Source organism: Megalobrama amblycephala, linkage group LG11 (genome assembly GCF_018812025.1).
Source record: "Megalobrama amblycephala isolate DHTTF-2021 linkage group LG11, ASM1881202v1, whole genome shotgun sequence".
In the NCBI taxonomy this organism is placed as follows: domain Eukaryota; kingdom Metazoa; phylum Chordata; class Actinopteri; order Cypriniformes; family Xenocyprididae; genus Megalobrama; species Megalobrama amblycephala.
In genome coordinates, this window is record NC_063054.1 from 22037458 (window position 1) to 22059404 (window position 21947).

Here is a 21947-nt window from a genome sequence, read left to right on the forward strand (position 1 = left end):
GGGTAACCCACACATTACACAATTAAAAAACTTTTTATAGAAAACCATCATGAATACAGTTTTCATCTTATGTGTGTGTGCCATAAAACTTTTTAAATTAGCAACAAACTACTTAATGCAACTTTGAATGGAGAGTTCACCCAAAATTGAAAATTCTGTCATCATTTACTCACCTTATATGACTTAATTTTTTTCTGTGTTCCAGTGGTCTTGGCAACACTTCAGTATGGTGAACAATTATCACTTTTAATTGCCTATTAGCCTGCATATTGGCTGTATATTAGTACTTATAAAGCATATATTAATGCATGACCATCCCTTAATCCTGCTCAATACCTGAACGTAACCACTACCTTACTTACTATTAATAAGCATTAAATTAGGAGTTTATTGAGGGAAAAGTCATTGTTAATAGGGAATATGTGTTCCCCATTCTAAAGTGTTACTGTGGTCTTTTATAATACTTTATCATTTTTAATACTTCAAACCCTCAGAGCGACTTTCAAATATTATTCAGATATTCTTTCAAATTGCTCCTTTTATGTTCCAGGGAAGAAAGTAAGTTATCTGGGATTTGGAACAAATAAATGTTGACAGAATTTTTCTTTTTGAGTAACTATTTAAACTATTTGAGGAACTATATTTGGTTTATTGGTGTACTGATATGCAGTGATTTGTTGTGGTGTTTTTCTTTCTCAATTCCCATATCCCTCTTTCATCAGAGCCAAGATCAGCAGCAGAACCTGGTGAGTCTTTTTTTATTTACTCCTCCCTCTTTCCACTCCTTCATAAAACACTTTTTCTCCAGATATATATGTACATATGGATTTATCAGATAATAATTCTCTTAGCCTGTCAGCCAGCTGTTTGTGTATGACATGACGTCATCACTATGCAAATGCCTAAATATGGTGCGGAAATCTGATTAACACAACAGATTATGTATGTCAATACCTGGGCTGAAACCTTCTATGAGTCACATACTTTCACACATACTAAGAGTAGTAACTCTCACCTCTATCTTTGGGTGTGTCTCAATCTGCTCACTAGTTTAGGACATACACGGCTGAGGGGAGTCATTCAAGGCCTGTCTTATTCCAAACTGAATTTCTTCATAGAAATTCCCAGATTGCAAAAATTTCAGCGAATAACAGCCACTCACTCGATACACTTACCAGAAATATCATCAGAAAAGGGAAGTGAGCACATTTCATAATGTATAATTTATTCATTTTAACTATGAAAATGAATATGTATGATAAACGTATGATATGAATGAGTGTTATACGTTGTTGCATTTGACATATACCACTTACATTTTAATATGAGCCTCATAACCTTGTAATGATGTTGTGGGTAATTGAGTCATCAGTGTCCTAATGTGTAGGGGTCAAGGCTCTTGCTAGTGCAGAAGTAGTGTTCATAATTTACCGAATCACCTCATAAGAAAAAAAGAAAAGGAATGAGACACACAGCCTGTGTATGCGGCAGCAGACTTCTCTCTGCTATTGAATCACCTCTGCACCCATCAATTACCTGTCTAGATTCACCACACCTGTCTGTCTAATTGTCTATCACCTGTCTACATCCCTTCCTCATTACAAGCAGTATTTACTGTATGTGATTTTCATGTTTCTAGAGCTAGCATTGTTTGACTGTAATAGATTGTGTTGTGAAACTGGCCAGTTACAGTAGCTTGTGTATTGACTTGTTAGACTGTTGTTAAATTCATTATAATGATGTGTGTGTCATCATTAAAACTATTTCTAATCTGATTCTGCTTGTGATCTTGTTGTTGTAATTGATGGCTCCTGTGATTGGTCTTTCAGAGGAAATCTGCACGCTGGTAATTGCAGAGGCGTTCCCTGAAGACGGAGGTTTATTCTGCTGCACTGCAACCAACCAGTACGGCTCAGTTAACAGCACTGCGAAACTCACTGTCACACCAGGTGCGTTTACACTGTACCTACAATGACTATATCTGACATCAAAGTTCATGACCATGTAAATATTTAAGTATTTTAATGAGAGTAGAAGGAGGTTAAAATGTAAAGAAACGTACATGTTAAAAAATCAAACCATGTAATATACAGTATAACAAATATCTGTCTTATATAAACATATACACTACCGTTCAAACGTTTGGGCTCAGTAATACTTTATTTTATCTTATTTTATGTTCACCAAGGCTGCATTTATTTTATCAATACAGTAAAAACAGTAATATTGGTAAATGTTATTACAGTTTAAAATAGCTAATAATACAAATATTTTATTTTCCTGATGAATTAAATGAATTTGCTGTCTTCATTGTCTCATGCTCATTCAGAAATCATTCTAATATGCTGATTTGGTGCTCAAGAAATATTTATTATTATCACTGTATTTTTGTCTAAACCGTAATACATTTTTTCAGTATTCTTTGATTAATATAAAATTAAAAAGAACAGCATTTATTTAAAATAGAAATTATTTGCAACATTCTAAGTTTCTTTACTGTCGTTTTTGATCAGTTAAAGGGATAGTTCACCCAAAAATTTTGATGTTTATCTGCTTACCCCCAGCGCATCCAAGATGTAGGTGACTTTGTTTCTACAGTAGAACACAAATGATGATTTTTAACTCCAACCGTTGCCGTCTGTCAGTCAAATAATGCTAGTGGATGGGAACTTCTACTATAAGAGTAAATAAAACTTAGACATAGACAAGACAAGTCCAAATTAAACCCTGCGGATCGTGACGACACATCGATGTCCTAAGACACGAAACGATCGGTTTGTGCGAGAAACCGAACAGTATTTATATCATTTTTTACCTCTAATACACCACTATACCCAACTGCGTTCAGCATTCGCTTAGTGAGGTCTGATCGCCCTCTGACAACGGCAGTGATGTCTAGCACTCATTGAAGTATAAGCGCGAGACATTACTGCCATTGTCAGAGGGCGATCAGACCTCACTAAGCGAATGCTGAACGCAGTTGGACATAGTGGTGTTTTAGAGGTAAAAAAAGATATAAATTCTGTTCGGTTTCTCACACAAACCGATCGTTTCGTGTCTTAGGACATCAATGTGTCATCACGAGCCACAGGGTTTAATTTTGACTTGTCTGTGCAAGTTTTATTTACTCTTATAGTAGAAGTTCCCATCCACTAGCATTATTTGACTGACAGACGGCAACGGTTAGAGTTAAAAATCATCATTTGTGTTTTACTGAAGAAACAAAGTCACCTACATCTTGGATGCGCTGGGGGTAAGCAGATAAACATCAAATTTTCATTTTTGGGTGAACTATCCCTTTAAATGCATCCTTGCTGAATAAAATGATAAATTTAAGAATAACCAAATCTTACCGACCCCAAAGTTTTGAACAGTAGTGTGTGTGTATATATATATAGCAATTGAAATTCAACCTCATGGTCCAAAAATATATGTGTAATAAATTCTCACACGTGATTGAAATCAAAGTAGAGGATGCAGGATCTAAGTGCAGCAGTACATTTATTAAATAAATAAACTCTAGACATGAACAACAGACAATTTCGTTCTGAAGCTACTTTTTGTGTCTATTTGATGCTTTACACAATAATGACTTTAAATGATCTTTTGGGAGTAATTTCACATTGATGTGCGATTAATTTGCGATTAATTAGATTAACTAATCGCCACATCATGTAATTAATTAGATTAAAAATTTTAATTGCTTGACAGCCCTAATATACATATATCATAATAGACAAAAGCCAATACCAATATCAATAATACACAATAGCCCTAATGTATATATAATTAGAAGTGATGCAACACAGGAGTTGTAATGACTTAATTTATTTACAAAGCAGTAACAAAAAATACCATCTCCAAGGCATAGCATCTCCATCATTGATCTTTTGATGATATGTTATGGGGCCCACTGTGGTACATCTTGAAAACATGTCAGTTGCTTGAGGCAAACCATCCACATCCTGTCTACAACACTCCAAGATCTGAGTGTGGGGTGAGGAGAGAGGATACAGTATGTGCTGATAGCTGTTGTGTCACATGGCAAAGACGGGAGAGGGATGAAGGTTTATATACTATGTGATGGAGTGGGTGTACTTATATTTCCAGGAGTCCTCATGCCTCAAGTTTACTACAGAGCCATTTAAGTAAATCTGAGACAATCTCAGCCAGATTTCATGTCTGATAATGGTTTAGATTACATTTAAGCTATGGATTACTGTTGATCTAGGATTATGGGTATTTATCATGAGGTTTTTTTTCCCCCACTGTAGGTGTGTTGGTGTTTTGCAATGAGCATAAAGTATTGTCCTACAGTGACAAAAGCAGGAAATAATTTCCCTGATTACTCAGACCCTCTTACTGTATTTCCTCCTTTATTCCACTGAAACGGATTGTGATGTGGGCCATCTGGATTTCATCACTCACTTAAAAGGAAAAGAAATCTGTTCTCACCCTATAATGAGCTGTATGTGTTCTGTTATCTTGGATCTCTAGTTGCAGAAGAGTTGCCCAGTAACGGTGTATCTGGGGACGAAAGCGTGTTTGAGGACAACCAGTCGTTCCCGCCTCCACCTCCTCCACCAACTGAGATTAGTTTGTTGGAAGTCCCACCCAAAACCCCACCAAGTGCCGAGGCCTTCCAGATCAATGAGCTGGACATCTGGCCCAGCATCACTGCATTACCTGTCCAGGTCTCTACAGATAAAGAGCCTCGTGAAAGTCTACCCAACAGACCTCTACAAAATGGTCAGACCCTAAACAAGCCACCAGATGAGAGTCTACCGTCACCTTCAAGTGTGAAGGAAACAGCAGCTCCACCTCCATCACCTTCAGCAGTTAAGGCTCCACCTCTCCCCACCAAACCCAAACCTAAACTGTGAGTATTGCAGCTGAATCTTCTGCATCATCGCAGAACCTGATTTCACCAAGCACAGTATGTTCCTGAATCAACGTCTTTGTTGATTCTGGAACAACGTTCCAATCAACCAATCAGATTTAAGGGAAAAGTTTACAGTTTATGTCAAGTTTAGGCTTACAACCAGGGTTAGGTGCTTCTACATCACCTACAATTTCCCTCTGATTTCAGGGAATTTTGATTTTAAGTTATGGGTAGAATTAGGTTTAGGGGTAGGGATATGGTTAGGATGAAATTTTCAGACAGAAATGTTGTTCCAGGATCAACAAAATATGTTGACCCAGGAACTAAGTCTAACTCCGCAAAATCAGGACGGGCTGCATCATCACAGTCCCATTAAGTTATTTGAACTTATTTCTTCTCTTTAAATTCGATTGTCATGACAAGTTTTGGTTTTTGAACTGAAGTTTAAAAGTTCTCAAAAACTGAACTTAAAGTAATCCATTGTCTTGACTTTTACTCGTGTTTTTAAGGCCGCAGGTGAACTTTTTTTTTCTAAGTTTAACCACCTGAAAATGTTTTACAGTGTTGGTAAAAGCAGGTAAACGCATTTCAAATTTACAGTGTTTTTCAAAGAAAATGCACCAAAATGCTGATGACTCATCAGTACTAAAGATTTTCATCATATCAAGTCCCTCCCACTAATACCACCTGCTACTGCCTAATGAGTATATATATATTTTTTTTTCCAGAAATAAATTTCATTTTACATATAATGAAATAGAAAATAATGGTAAATAAATGGTAATATTATGTTACAATATTACTGTTTTACTGCATTTTTTGATCAAATAAGAGATTAAGAAAGCGTTAAAAAAATCTTACTGACCCCCAACTCTTGAATTGTGGTGTACACTCTGTAAGTATGCAGTTGTGTAGTATGAAAACAATCTTCCATGTTGGCATTGTTATGTGACCTATGATTTTAGCTGTGTTGCTGTTCCATTTACAAATTTGATGACTCCTGTAAAGTGTTTATCAGATGCACAGTATGTTGTCAAATTTGAAAAAAATGGGATTTATTTGGCATGTTACTATTTATTTGACATGCAGCTTTCGGTATGTTATATAATATGTAAGCTTTTGGCATATTATATAACATGGATGTAGGCATATTTCTTATATATCCTATTAATATCAAACCTCAAAAGATTATACTGCAAGTAAAATAAACTTGATTCTGATCAATCTAAAGTGGTAACATTTCCAAAGTTTCTGTGGTGATATACTACCCCAGCTGCCTGCTTACTGTATGTCAGTAGGTGGTTTAATGGGAAAGCCCCACTTAGAGAACAAATGCATTCCGTCCCTTTATCACCATGTCAGAGGCCGGGCATTGCTGCATGCCATAAATCACTGTGAGATTGTGTGCGGTATGTGTGTTTGCATATGTGTTAGCAGTTGTGCTATGACTCCAGCCAGATTTCAGAAGAATTATTTGCTTTTATATTAGATGTATCTCATGCTGCACTACCATTTATCATCGGTTATAGTGATACATTTCTGACAGTGGATTTAGGTGTAATGTTCAATGCCTCAAGGTTGTTGGCTGTAGATTACTCAGTAGGTGCAATTTGACTCTCACTAGCACTGTTCTAGTTTTTAAAGACAGCATCCTTGAATTTAGGGTCGAGATGAGGTTAAGTACACTGCCCAAGGGCACAACATTAACATGCAGGGCAAGCCAGTACTTACATGCCTGGGATTAGTCCCATTGACCCTCCAAGTTATACTGGTCCAAACTCATGTACTACATATACAGAGATCCAGACTATGACTAAAACTGTGACTAAAATCACAAATGCAAAAAATAAACATTTGTGACAATTATTTACAATCTAGTCAGGAAAACTTTGTGTCCCTCATTAGTGTGTCCTGAACAACTCATGAACAAATGACTCAGATCAGATTCTTTTTAGTGAATCAGTCCAAAAGATTCATGAAATAACCTCGAACGCAGGCCCACAGAGCGCATTTTTGAATTCTACTGTGCTGTTTTTCCATTGTTTTTCTTTGTAAACATGCACCAGACATGCTTCACCGTTGCACTTGCATTTTTTGCAGCATCTCGTACATGCAGTTTTTCATTCCCTACCTGCGTCTCATGTTTTAAACTCAAAAACTTGTTCTGTGTGAATGGCCTCTTAGTGGTTTGAATCAAAATCACTTAGTCTGTGAATTGTTCAGAGCTGCTGCTGAGTTCACATCTGACTCTCTCACTGAATCGCAAGTCTTTTTTTGTTTTTTTTTTTAATATACGAAACGAACCTTGAGCAGTTACTGTGGTGTACTTCAGATTTGTGGACTTTAATCTATTTACTGACTTGTTCATATGACAAATGTCATTAAAGACACATATTCACATGACAGTGGTATATCTAAAATAACAACATAATATATTTCAAAAATATTATTGGTCATTGTTTAAAGGGTTAGTTCACCCAGAAATGAAAATTCTGTCATTTATTACTCACCCTCGTGTCATTCCACATCCATAAGACCTTCATCCATCTTCGGAACACAAATTAAGATCTTTTTGATCTGAGAGATTTCTGTCTCTCCTCCATAGAGAACCAATGCAACTACCACTTTTGGGTGAACTAACCCTTTAACATGGTGAGGTCCAGTTGTAATAATGTAACTTTGAAGTGGATGACATGTTGCAATCATAAGCAACATAACATTCACCATATTAATCAATAATTTAGTTTACAGCAAAAGAGCATTGTTGCGTGAGCTTTTATTCTGTTTATGATCAAAGGATGACATAAACATGTAAACTGCAGCAACATAAAAGCAAAAGTGTCTCAGAAGAGGGACTCTTTGTATATTCTAGGCGGAGTCAGTCTTATGTAGTTCAGCTCTGTAATCTTGTCTGGATTGTGTGTGGCATTGAAATATGTTTATGTGTGTGAATGTGACTTTAGGCTCTTGTTAAAGGTTATACCTTTACATAGGACTACTTCAAAAAGACTTTAAGGGCTGTTTGTCTCTGTGGTTATTGGCTGATTTCCGTTTAATTCAGATGCCTTTTCTTCTTTACAACCAGAATAGTAGCATGTGTGTGTTTAGTGGGTGGATGTTGGGAAGAAAGAAAAAAAAAAGTCAATTGTGTGCATTCTTGTTAGTGTATACACAATAAATCATGTAAATGGCAAGCTTTGCATTGTGTACATGCTGTACTGGGAATACAGGGCAACATTTAGTCCTTGTGGTTTTATTCGTGACTTTTCTCTATACATATCCCCATCCGTTCTGTGATTCCAGATCAAATGAGCAAGCAGACGACTTCTCAAATGAAAGGTAAAACAAAGAATAGGTTGATGCAACTTGAGTGTGAATAACGCATATGTGCGTGGGTTTGACGGGCATGTGTTAGCTATGAAAGGAAAATTGTTTCTAGTTGTGGACGAGGTCCAAGCTGAGGTTTAAATGGCATGCCGTTTGGCAAAACCCTGTCTTTGCTTGTGCTTCTGCAAATTATTGCCTTAAAAAGCTGCTTCCCCAAAAGATTTTCCACTGTAACGTCACAAATCAACCGCTAGGAACAGCGCAACAGGGGAGCAGATAATGAAACCCTCCTCCCTCATCAAAACCCCCCCCCAAAAAAACATCATCCAACTGCACTCTACCAAGCACTAGTCACTTCACCATGTCATTTGGTTGTAAAAACAGGAATTTCATAATTGTATAATTAACCAGAGGTCATTTCTACATGCTGTGTGGCATGTTATTGTCTCTCAGCATCCTCCGGGTACAAACAGACCTGAACCTTGCCTTGTGACCCTCCAAACACGTTTACACATTCCAGCTGATTTCCTCTGGATATTCCCATACTTGCCGTTCACATTAGCGCTTTGAATAGAATGATGAAGTGGGGATTTAAGACCATGTTGTAGCTGCAGACATTTATCTTTTACAGGTCCCCTGTGATTTGAGTTCTCCTTTAGTTCAACTTTATTTCAGCGTTACGGTGATTTATCAATTACATCTATGATTATGTTATTTGCCGAATTGCTGTAAAGCAATTAGAGGACGAGTGGAAAGTATGAGTTTGCAGCTCTGGTTATGTTCTTTGGGTAAACTAGTAAAAGGGTGATAAATTTCACCTGGTCTCATGTTTCGTGTTTTAGCGACGGGCCTTGGACATTTGCTGGCACAACAGCATTGCTTTGATATGATGCATGTCATATAAAATGAAATATAAAATCAGTCTGATGCTGCTGCCTACTAAAAAGCTTTATTTTGAAGCAGTTGTTTGTTTGCTTGCAAATATGTTGTTCTATTCTCAGTCTTTTCTCCCTTCATATATGTAGTCCATCTTGAACAGTTTACCCATAAATTCCTCACCCCTATGTCATTCCAAATCAAATTAATTTCATGTGTGCAACACAAAAGGTACATTTTTGAAACATATTCCTGCTACTCTTTTCCATATAATGAAAATGAATGAGGACTGGTGCTCCAAAATTATGAAAAGGCATCATAAAAGTAGTCTAGATGACTCATGGACTATATTACGGGCCTTCAGAAGACATATACAATACCTTTGTGTGATGAATAGACCAAAAAAAGTTATTCACTGAGAATTATGAGTTTATGAGAGAAGAGTTTGATTTGTGAACAAATCATTCTTTTGAGTGAGATTCATTTCATGGAATCAGTTGATCCAGTTCAAAAAACTTTGAATGATTCTTTTTCAAATCAGACCAGTTTTAGAGTTCAGCTCAATGATTAAGTTGCTGTGAATCAGTAAATAATTACCTAAATTTCAGTCTGTTGTTGTTGTATGACTTTAACCCTCTGGTGCTCTTCGGCCATTTTTGACCAAAAAATTTACGATTCGTTTTTTTTTTTTTTGCATTTTTTTACTTCATCGGAATGGTATGAAACTTGAATGGTCCTAAAAAATAGTCACACTTGTGCTTCTCACGGTTAAAAATGACTGCATTGGAAATTAATGGGAGATGAATTTCATCTAGTGGAAACTTTTGGTTCTGCAGCCAAACAAAATCTTACTGAAAGCTCATTTTTTGAGGTATCAAGCTTAAATTTGTAACACAACTTGTTTAGATTTATGGCTTTGATTTCCTTGCAGTTTTAGAGTAAAATGTGTTTTTGAAAATCTATATTTCATATAAAAATAGCATTTTTGTTCCTTTTTCATAACAATAAATGTAAAATTCTGTAACTTTTAAGTTAACTTTTTAAAACTTTTTTCAATTCAACAATTTGTCATGTGTCGTCTTTGGAAAGAGATCAAAACGAAGTCTGTGCTCTAAAGCATTCAAATTTATGACAATTATTTATGAAAATTTTCAGGTCTATGATCAAAAAGTGATTTAATGGATTATAATTACAGCGTAAATATAATTTAGTACCATAAAATCCCCTGAATATACAAAATATTAAATAAAAACCTTAATCGAACTAAAACATAGTGCATTCATTCATTTTCATTGTCATTTTTGACTGACACCAGAGAGTTAAAAGACACACAAGCTGTATGAACCACTTTTATGATTTTTATGGTGCTTTTGCAACATTTTTGAAGCTTGAATGCTCCATTCATTGTAAATGCATGGAAATGAATTGTTCTTTTGTGTTCCACAGAAGAAATAAAGTCATACAGGTTTGGAACATCATCAGGATGAGTATATGATGATAGAAGTTTAATTTTTGGGTTAACTATCCTTTTAATTTTTCATGATTTGATAGTATCTCTTACTAAAAAATGTGAACTTTCACCCAAATTTAACAGTTTTAAGACATTCGGCGACAAATTAAATACAATACACACATAAAGACACTGACTCGGCTTACATTCATACAAATTATTTTACTTATTTATGTTGGTGGGGCATTACATGTGCTTGTTCATTGTTTCTAACCAAGTGTTGAGTGAACATCCTTCAACGTTTAACACCTTTTCACTATGCAGTTTGATTAACATGTTCAAACCTCTTCACACTTGATCCCTTGATCGCTCTCCCGGCCACTGGCGCTACACCCTGCGGCGATACACGCCATACAGGAAACCACACAATGTGTTTTGGCAGACTTTGGTGACAGCAGGAGGGCCCTTGTGATATAGACAGGGCCCAGTGTCCTTCAGCACAGGAAGGGACAGGGAGATAAACCAAAAAAGAGGAAGGTGTGAACGAACAGGGCGATTGGTGGGCGTCCACCTGCAGCTGACCAAAAGGAAAGGCTGTTTTGAGGCAAATAGCTTATAATGAAGGCATATTACTCAATTTGTGACATTTATCTGAGCAACTAAATCCCTGTTACAGCCAAAGTTTTATTTTCAGAGGAGCATCTGTGTAAGAAGAGAGATGGTTGTGTGCACCTCTGATTTACGATCTTGTTGGGCTGAAATCACAGGGGTTTTATGGGAACATGCTTCACAGTGTGTAAAGTCCATACCACACTGAAATGATAACACCTGGAGCTTGTAAAGAAACAGAGACAGAAAGTGAGAAGACTGTCTGCATTATGCTCTAGGGTATACTTGCTGTCGCATATGTACATTTTCTGTATGTATATGTGTGCGTATGATGAATTAAAGGTACGCAGCAGGTGGTGTCTGATATCAGCTGTACAGGTTGATGAATGTGTATGCTAACGTAGCGAGACATTTCACAAAGCCCCTTTGAATTAAAGCTGGATTATAATAGATTTGTTCTGTAGGTTTGTGTGAGAGCCTTCTGAAACCCTCTGGTGTTTGAAGCATCATTTTCAGTGGATCAAATTTACATTAATTCTTCCTTCATGAGAACACGGGGTGTGTTTTCGTAAATGTACTGTCTGTTTGGTTTTGGATCTTTTCTTGGCATCAGCATAGTAGTGGTTATGTGATACCCACTCCACCAATATCTGAAGATTTCTGAGAAGTAAGCAAGCGCTGAAAGTGTTCTGATAACAGTTGGTGAAGACTATATAGCACTAGGCGAGATGAGACATGACTGAAGAAAAAAAGTTGATTGGTGTGCGAAAGTGGACTGTGGTTTAAAGTACTTTTTTTTTTTTTTTGAGAGAAATTAATACTTTTATTCAGCAAGGACACATTAAATTGATTAAAAGACTTTTACATTGTTACAAAAAAAAATTATATTTCAAACAAATGCTGTTCTTTTGAACTTTGAACACTGAAGAATCCTAAAAAATGTATCATGGTTTCCACAAAACTATTAAGTAGTGCACATTTTTCATCATTGATAATAATAAGAAATGTTTCTTGAGCAGCAAATTGGCATATTAGAATGATTTCTGAAGGATCATGTGACACTGAAGACTGGAGTAATGATGCTGAAAATTCAGCTGTGCCATCACAGAAATAAATGACTTTTTAATATATATTCAAATATATAAACTTTAATTTAAATTGCAATAATATTTCACAAAATTGCTGTTTTTACTGTATAATACATTCAATAATATAGTAAAAACAACAATTTTGTGAAATATTATTGCAATTTAAAATAAAGTTGAATAAAGTTTGCTGTATTATTTACTTGCATTTTTACTATATTTTTTAATTTGCATAAAAAACATGATTAATTAATTTTAATTTTAATTAAATTAATAAATTTTTTAAATTTTAATAGCCAGTAATCACCATGCAATACAATACAGTTTATTTATTTATTTATTTATTTTAAGTGCATTTAAAATTCACGTAGCTTAGCAAAAATCTGAAGGAAATTTTCATAATGATGTTTTTCTATACACAATTACTGTAAATAGCTATTTTGCACCAATTGACCCTTAGCCCGGAGTTTGATTGACAGGCGATCTAACCACTCATAACGCCGAATCCGCCGTTATGTGCGACAAAGCAGTCAGGGGAGTTAGTAGATTAATGTCAGAGGATTTGAACTTGAAAAATGGTGTGTATTGACGTCTTTCCGCGGTTGAAACAACAATCCTTCTGATGTTAATTCATGTTTATTTGATGCTATAAATTAACTAGTAGGAAGAGATGATTGGTTCACGAGCCGCTTGAACTGTCACGACACATCAATGAGCCACAAAACGGTATTTATTTTTTAAATTTGTTTAAAAAATTACAAAATTTGACATTTGAGACTTTGGTTCATATCAAAAGTAACCTGCTCTATCTTGTCTGTCGACGCAGTGTCCTCTTTGCTCTGCAACGTATTTTTCACTGCGTGAGAACATGATGTGTGGCGTGAGAGCGACATCATGGCCGGTCAGACATAGCAACAGTAACTAAAGGGGGCGGGTCTTTGCGAACGGTCAATTATTGATAACCTACTCTCTGAAATTTTTCAAGATATTCTTCTGTCTTACTCTTATGAGATTTAGGATCAAACATCTGTGACAGTGAATCTGTATTTTTCTGTATCAGTGTTTTTGTGACGAATGAAGGGTGTGTACAGAGGTGAGGGGTTCAGCAAACCCTTTTACAATTTTCCAGGAAGTAAAAGGTGTTGTTTCCTATCAGGGCCACACCAGAGACAGACAGTCAGACAATAATCCTTCACTTCCTGAGCCAAAAGGACCAGAGCGAAGTATAAATGCACCATTGGCTCAGGGGTGAGAGTTGGATCGTGACCTGAGGAGCCATGAATCCGCACCGATTCATCACATGTCTGTGAGACAGACAGACACAGAATGTCTCCTAGGAAGTCTCTTTGAAGTAAATGATGCAATAATTTACCTCCTTACTCATTATGTGTTTATATTTAAACGATTACTCAAAGTAACATTCAGGATTTTTGTTTATTCTGGATTAGTGGATCGCCATGGTGGCAAAAGTAAATGAGAAAAAGAGAGACGGAGATAAAGAGCGAGACAGAAAGGATAACAGATGAGAAAGGAAGTCTTTAATCCTCGCTGAAGTGCTGTGTATTGCTATCTTCGTGCCGACTGCATTGCTGCCATACCGCACCGCCTGCCACAAACCTCCCAGAGCCACAGTGGGGTTGTTGTCATGGACACTATGACAACTGCAGCAAACTGAGGGTCGGCCTCAAACAATCTGGTCATATTTTATTGAGCGCTCTTATTCTTGACCACAACCACACTAGTTTTCTCGCAAACTCATGGGGTTTTTAGTTTCAGATGTTGTGCTTGATTTTACAGTACTGATGTGGTTATTGTGGTAGCGTGTCAGTTATATTTTGATCAATTTAGTTGCAATGACGGAGGTTTAATGTCATATTCCCATATCTGTATTTCTTCTCTGTTCTCTGGGCTGCGTTTCTCAAAAGCATTGTTGATCATAGAGACCATTGGTGCCAGTGGTTCTACGATCCAGAAACGCAGCCCTGGTAAGTTTTTTTTTTTCAGTTGAAATCGTCATGGTAGTGAACACAGATAAAGCTTTAGCTCTGAGGTCTTGGTGTACGGGTGTAGTGTTTAAACCATGCCGTTATGCCCAGCATTATGGTTAAATCCATGGCGCGCTGGTCAGCCGGTTGCATTTCTGGCGTCTGACTCAGCGCTGTTTCTCAAAGCCGGTTTGTTTATGAGGTGTTGCTCGTAAAGACCCAAATGGTGTATTAACAATCATTTTCTTGCACAGGCGTTGCGTGTGGTTTAGAAGCACATCCAAAAGCAAACAAGCATATAGAGACGCTTTCTCTAGGAAAATTCAGTTTAAACACTACAAAAATGGTTTATTGCATACGGTTTTGTTGAGTGACACAGCTCACCAAACATTTTCCTATCATTCGTGCACCTCTGTGAGCCTCATTTTTAGAAATTAACCCAGAGTTTCCACTGTGGACTGTGACTTTTATTTTGTGTTTATTTATATACAATACAAATGAGGCTCATAAAAGTACTGTTAATTGCTAATTGGCAAAGCAGCTAATTGGTAAGTAGCCTGAAAGTTGGTACACTTCTGTTCAAAAGTTTGGGGTCGGTGAGATGCTCACCTGATCAAAAATAAAAACAGTAATGGTAAAATAAATTGGAATTTTCAGCGTCATTACTCCAGTCTTCAGTGTCACATGATCTTTCAGAAACATTCTAATATGATGATTTGGTGCTCAAGAAACTTTTATTATTATTATCAATGTTGAAAACAGTTATGCTGCTTAATATTTTTGTAGAAACCATGAAAGTTGGTATTGGTGATGCTTATATGCAGTTATGACATAAAATACACATTTAATAACCACAGCATGAAAAAAGCTATCACAGATAACTTACAGAGTAAAAACATTATCTTTGTTTTTGACCAATTCAGACAGTTTACTTTAGAATGATTAAGCAGCACATTGTGGCCAAGAAGGCCAGAGTGAAGGCAAACACTATTGACTCTGTGCAGTCCTTATAAGGAGATGGGGGGATGCGGGATTGGCTGAGGGATCTGAGGCTCAGCGCTGCATTGGCTAGCTGTGTTAAAGTGACCAACTAGGAATAGAGCAGCTTTCCAAATATGGAAGAGAGAGTCCAGAACAGGCCATCTCAATAAAAAAAAAAAAAAAAAAAATCTGTTATTGGATGACTGCAGAGAAAAAGAGAAAGAAAGACATGAAAGAGAAACTAGTTTAAGTCATTTGGAGATTTTATAAAGTTTGCTCTGATGCTGGTTTGGAAGTACAGAGTGGTAGTTTATATTTATATAATATTCATAGATGAGTAAGACTTTACAGTATGCTTACATTAGTTAACTACATTAGTTAACATGAACTGCACTTCTACAGCATTCATTAATCTTTGTTAATGTTAATTTCAACATTTACTAATACATTAAAATCTTGTTAACATTAGTTAATGGACTGTGAACTAACATGAACAAACAATGAACAACTGCATTTTCATTAACTAACGTTAACAAAGATTAGTAAATACCCATAGATTACCCATAGATGAATAGTTTGGTATAAAACAGAATTTAAAGGGATAGTTCACCCAAAAATTAAAATTTTTACTCACCCTCATGACATTCAAAAATTGAATGACTTAACTTTTTCTACAGAACACAAAATAAGAAAAATGTAGAAACATTTTGAAAATTGTTTTGGTTTTTGTAAATAGAATGAAAGTCAATGGGGTCCAAAACCACATTAGACCCTGCTGTTCTTTTGTGTTCATTTTGCTTTTTGGCTGAACTGTTCCTTGAATGTGTGTGTGAGAGATGCACATTTGTGTGTTGACCGCCTGTAGTCAATCATTTTATCCCTTAAAACTCATCTTTGATCACCAAAATTGCATATTTAAATGTTTTTTCCTTTGAAAAAAAATGTTTTATTTAGTATAGGTCTCCACTCATTCGCACGAGCTCAGGATACCTGATCAACTCGGTCAACTTAAAGGTGCTAAAGAGGATGTTTTATTTTATACATTTTTGCAATATTACTTGAAACTGTCTTTACTAACTGATAAAAGACTATTTATTAGGTGCACTGAAAGGAATAATATTAATATACATCATCTGTGCACGAGGTAGGGCCTTAAAAACATCAGCCAATCGTTGACGCGATCATCGCGTAAACGATTGGCCCTCTGGCTTGTCAATCACTGCCGTGACATTCCTTGTGAGAGACGTGCGCAGATTGGCCCTCTGGCTTGTCAATCACTGCCATGACGTTCCTTGTGAGTTACACGAGCGCGTCTGCGCGCTCCAGTAACTTTCCACACTCCACAGGCGCCGCATGCAGTGTTTTTGTCAGGAGACAGGAGTAACAACTGCAGATTATGAGTTACCTGCGGTGAGTCCGACATAATGAATCCACTAACACAACACAGCGAATGCCGGTGGTAAACACTCGTGTTCCAATACGAGTGTTTACGAGTTTTGGGAGGCGTTCCTTCGAAGGAGGGGGGTTGTTCTTACGCATGCGCTCATTTCAAAAACTCAGTAACAGTCTTTGGTTTCTCAGTCGACGAAAAGATCCTCTTTAGCACCTTTAACAGTAGTAAACGCTGCACAATGGCAAATGGAAATACTGGTTTAATTTAGCCATATTTGTTTGAACCCAAAACTGATTCAGAAGAAGTGGAAGAGGGAATTATATAGGGTCGTCTACAAGTCAGAATGGTAATACATTTTGTGTAGCGCTCTACAACGTCGGACACATAATGGTAATTAAAATGATTAGCCTTTTGCTTGACTACATTATCAAACAGCTAATAATGTGTTGCTAATGTGACACGAACCATGTTCCTGTTCGCCATCTCAGATTCAGACAGCTGCCTTCTAACAATCAGTATCCTTAGAAATGCTTTGAACAACTTAGAACGTCAGTGGAGAAAGGCTTATAGTTCATAATAACATCATAATATACATCATATACGCAATTCAACCGCTACAGTAAATGTACCCGAATTTTCATATCAACAGAAGAATATACCAGGATAACCTGGCTTCTCTTGAGACGCCTCTAGTTTATGCTAAAGACCGCCCGCACGTTGGCGGGATTGGTTACAACATATTTGTGACACAGAGAACAAGGGCGATTTCAAACCACGTTTTTGAGACTGTCTTTGGTTCATTGCAGTTTTAAGGAGATAATACTCAGCAATGGTGTTGACTGATGAATTTGCACATGGTTTGTCTTAAAGTATATTAAAACACCACATAGACACACACTGTAAAAAGTAATACGCTCTGTCGACTCAATAAAATTGAGGCAGCAGATTACAAGCAATACTATTAATTAAATTCAACATATAAGAATTGAGTTATAATTAATCAAATGAATTCCTTAAAGGTCAAACATTTAAAATGTGTAAAATTAGCACCATTACAAAAACCACAAACTGACATAAAAAGCAAATAGTCCAACTAAATGAAACACTGATAACCGTAATGGCGACCAAACATTTTCAATAAAATCGACATCAACATCTAAACCTCTGTTAATTCTTGTGTTTCTCTTTCCTTCAGTGATTCTGCTTGTTATCATCAGGTGTCTTCAATGCTGTCTGTTATTCAGATATTTTTGTTTAAATTTTACTTGTTTTAAATGGTCGACATTTATGGAATGAATTTGATTAATTCCAACTCAATTCTATTTGTTGAATTTAATTAATGATATTGCTTGCAATCTGTTGCATTGAGTAGATACTGAGTAGATATAGCATTAAAAACATGATTTTCACCACAGGGGGTCTTTTAAAAGTCTTTGGACAGAGATGTTTGGCATATGAGACATGATAGTGTGTGTTTCTCTCTCACAAACACATCTATGACGCATACTCACAGTCTCAGGCATTCTGGGAATTACATTATTTGTGGATGGGGTTATTTAGGATTACTTTGGGCAGCTTGAAAGTTATGGGAGTGGCATGAATTTTCCATTTTTTGGGTGAACAATCCCTTGAAGTATTTAAATACTTTTCAGTAAATCTGTTCTGTGTGTACATTCATCAGTGTATCATGAAGTATATCAGTTCTATATATATTAGGGTTTTAGTGTAAAAAGATGGATATACATGATTTACTTTAAAAATTATTTATAAACAAATTGCTTAATGGCTATTGTAGTGATTGACACCAGCAGATATGGACTAGCTCTTTACTGGCTGTTATGAGTCACTTCTGGGGATTAGCATGAGTGTTGAAGGGGCGACTCATCTGCACCTCTGACACAAGCACACAAGTGAGCCAAGAGAGGAACATAGAAGAATACAGAACACTTCTGAAAATAGACATTACACACCACACAGAAATGATATCTGTACCCATACTCCCATTAGTCTAAAATACGTCAGAATGCACTCACACACATTCAAATAACAAAGCAGAACACAATTCTCAAGAACAGAAAGTGAAATAGGGGGTTAAAGACGTTACAGAACATTTTATCAACTGCAGATGTAGAAATTGTCCAAGAATCATCTGTAATCTGTGTCTACATCGTAAAATATACAGATTTATCTGAGTAAACAATCTCAGATTAAAACAATCTCTTGAAATTCAAACAAAGAGACTGACTGATGGGGAAAAAAATAAGCCTTGTGGACGATCAAAGATTAACTAAAAAAAACCCTATAATTACAGGTTTTTGTTCTTGTTTAATTTGAAGTGTACAACAAAAAATAACGTGAAATTATGAAAATATTTAATTTTTGTCTGCCCGTTGTGTGCGTGTTCAGTTTACATGGTTAAGAGGATGTTTTTCAAACAAACTCATATCATTTCCAAGAGCGAGATGTTATCTGAGGTTTAGATTTGAAGGTTTAAACAGTGGAGGAGTAACACAAGGCAAGCGCATGGATTAGGAGTGATGTAAGTGGCTTAAATTTCGCTTTGGATGTTTTATATTAAACATTCTGGATTTATTTTATAATAATGTTCAACACTGTGACAAAGAATAGTTTCTGTTTAGTTTTTTATGGTTGGTTTTCTAAATATAAATGTCTATAATGATTAGAAATGAGAATAGTACATGACCATTCCCTTCCTGAAGTGACAGAAGTTTTGTATGTAAAAATATAAATGATTTACAGGATGTAAAACAACTTTGAGGTGAAAGAATAAAATGTCTTGTCTAGTTTATGATTTGATTTGCGTTGAATGTTAATTGACAGAAAGTAAATAACATCTGCAACATGTAACATTCACAAAGTTTTGTAAAGTAATTTTCCATTTTTTTTTATTTTCCTAAATATTTACCATTTGTTTACATTTTTTGATTAACGTATCTCATTGATGTTGAAATGATAATTCATAATAATTATTTTTTAACAAAACAATCAGTTATCACCATAGCTTACTTTACAGATAAGTGGTAGATGTTTAAACAACTTTAATTTGTAGCAGATGGATTTGGAAATAGAAATATTTTATCAAAAAACAGTTTTAAAACACTCCTTTATCATTCACATGTGCTGTGAAATAAAGAACATGTCCTTAAATCTTATATAATACATTAAAAATATGTACGTACATAAAAAGAGTATTACATGGCCCACATTATTATATTTAAATAAAGTCGAGCATGGGGACTTTTATTATGGAAGTTATTGAGTTGCAGGACCCTTATTGTGTCAGACAAGCACGCAGACTGCCGTGAGTGAGTCAGAGCAGAGCGCAACAGCTAGACGCCGCGTCACTCAGCGCGTGTCTGCGCGTTCTAATATAAAGACAAGAGCAGCTGACTGAGCGCCGCAGTCCTCATATACGCTCACACACACACCTGTAAGGAATTACCTACATGCAACGGGAATAACTTTAACCAGGTGAAAAAACAAGGTACAAACTTTTTCTTTTTTATTTTGAGTAACTTACATGGATGAATGGAGGTCATTTTTAAAAATAACTAATTTCTGTCCATAGATGCAAATCTGATATATGTAAGAAAACATGTTTATATGTAACTATTTAACACTATATATATATATATATATATATATATATATATATATATATAGGGCAAGTTGTTTAACATGCAACTGACTACAGAAAAGAATAAAGAGAGAAATTGCACACAGAGAACACATTTAATCTACTGATGTGATGTGGATAAAGTATTTGAGAAAACAATTAGATGATATATCTGAGAGTAAAGTGAGATACTTGAAGGAAAAAAAGAAGAATTAGAGCTCTAGAAAAGAACAGAATAAATTAAAAGAGGTACAGATAACAAATCAGAAATTCTCTGCTCGGTAAAAATAATGTTACTGACTAGTTTTGCACAGGGCTTTGGCAAGGAAAGTAGGTTATTCAAAATATCTGGAAAAGATGTTATGTTGGTGGCTTTGTCTTTTGCACTTGTGTTCCAGGTTTTAGCAGTTGATTGTTTAGCACTTTAATGTGTGTATGGGTTGGCACTTTGCTCGTGGCAGCAGTAGTGAAGTAGTGGTTTGCTTAGTGGAGTCTTGGTTCATAAAGGCCATTGTATCCGTTTATTGCCAGCAGAGAATGATTTGGACTCTACTTCTCTTTGTTACTCAGTTTGCCTTGTTTAAGGCTTATTTCTCTTCTGCTTGTACCCCTCCCGCCTTTCTCTCTCGCTCTCGCTCACTTTCCCTGCTGGTAATCCCATTTGATGGTGATGGGTGATGTCTTTTCAGCCAATCCGGGGAGGAATGTCTTCAGCTCACATTCCTACAATCCAGGCATATACCCACTTTGTGTGTGTGTGTGTGTGTGTGTGTGTGTGTGTGAGTGTGTGTGTGAGAGAGAGAGCGCACAAGAGGGATGCAATGAGACATTGTATGTGAAAAGAAAACAGTCTGGTTCTGTTTTATGTGCTGTGCATGCAATTAGAGGCAAACAGATGGGGGAGGGGTTTGAGAGAGAGATGGTGAAAGCAAAATGGAATAATGGACAGTGCAGGTCAAGACTTTTTGACTATAGATAAATAGAGTGAAAGAGAATGAAACGACAGTGAATAGGTCTGGAAATTAAGTGCTTTAACTTTTCCTGCAACTGCCGTGACCGAAGGTTTCATTCATGCTTTTCAAACTACAGTAGTCCTTCTCATGCGTCTTTTGCCATTGACTAAATAGCAAATAACTATACTAAACAATTCCTGCCTCTCCAAGAGTAATAAGCACAGACTGTTTCAGGATTCACAATACTTTGCTTCCGTATTTGTTATTGGCAAAGGTTTTTTCTTTATATATGTACACTGCCTGCCCCCCCCCCAAAAAAAAGTCATCGTTTGAATTTTAAAGGTGCCCTAGAACCCCTTTTCAAAAGATGTAATGTAAGTCTAAGGTGTCCCCTGAACGTGTCTGTGAAGTTTCAGCTCAAAATACCCCATAGATTTTTTTAATTAATTTTTTTAACTGCCTATTTTGAGCCATAATTACATATGCACCCATTAAGCGCGCGGCCCCTTTAAATCTCCCGCTCCCCGCCCCCGCGAGCTCTCGACAGCCTTAAACAGCAAACACAAAGTTCACACAGCTAATATAACCCTCAAAATGGATCTTTCCAAAGTGTTCATCATGCATACATCGATCCCTGTGAGTATAGTATTTATTTGGATGTTTACATTTGATTCTGAATGAGTTTGATAGTGCTCCGTGGCTAAAGCTAACATTACACACTGTTGGAGAGATTTATAAAGAATGAAGTTGTGTTTCTGCATTATACAGA

General features: G+C 36.2%; 1 protein-coding gene across 5 annotated transcripts in view; it reads left to right on the plus strand.

Annotated features, from left to right (window-relative positions):
• Nucleotides 1-21947, plus strand: part of palld (palladin, cytoskeletal associated protein) — a 113016-nt gene that overhangs the window by 57768 nt on the left and 33301 nt on the right. For 3 of the 5 annotated variants that reach the window (XM_048206731.1, XM_048206733.1, XM_048206734.1), the window contains 4 exons: nt 723-746; nt 1830-1949; nt 4498-4879; nt 8186-8221. In XM_048206731.1, the coding sequence (XP_048062688.1) occupies nt 723-746; nt 1830-1949; nt 4498-4879; nt 8186-8221 (562 nt within the window). Of the gene's footprint in view, nt 1-722; nt 747-1829; nt 1950-4497; nt 4880-8185; nt 8222-19689; nt 20094-21947 lie in introns of those variants that run through there. The other 2 variants (XM_048206732.1, XM_048206735.1) reach the window with 2 other exon arrangements.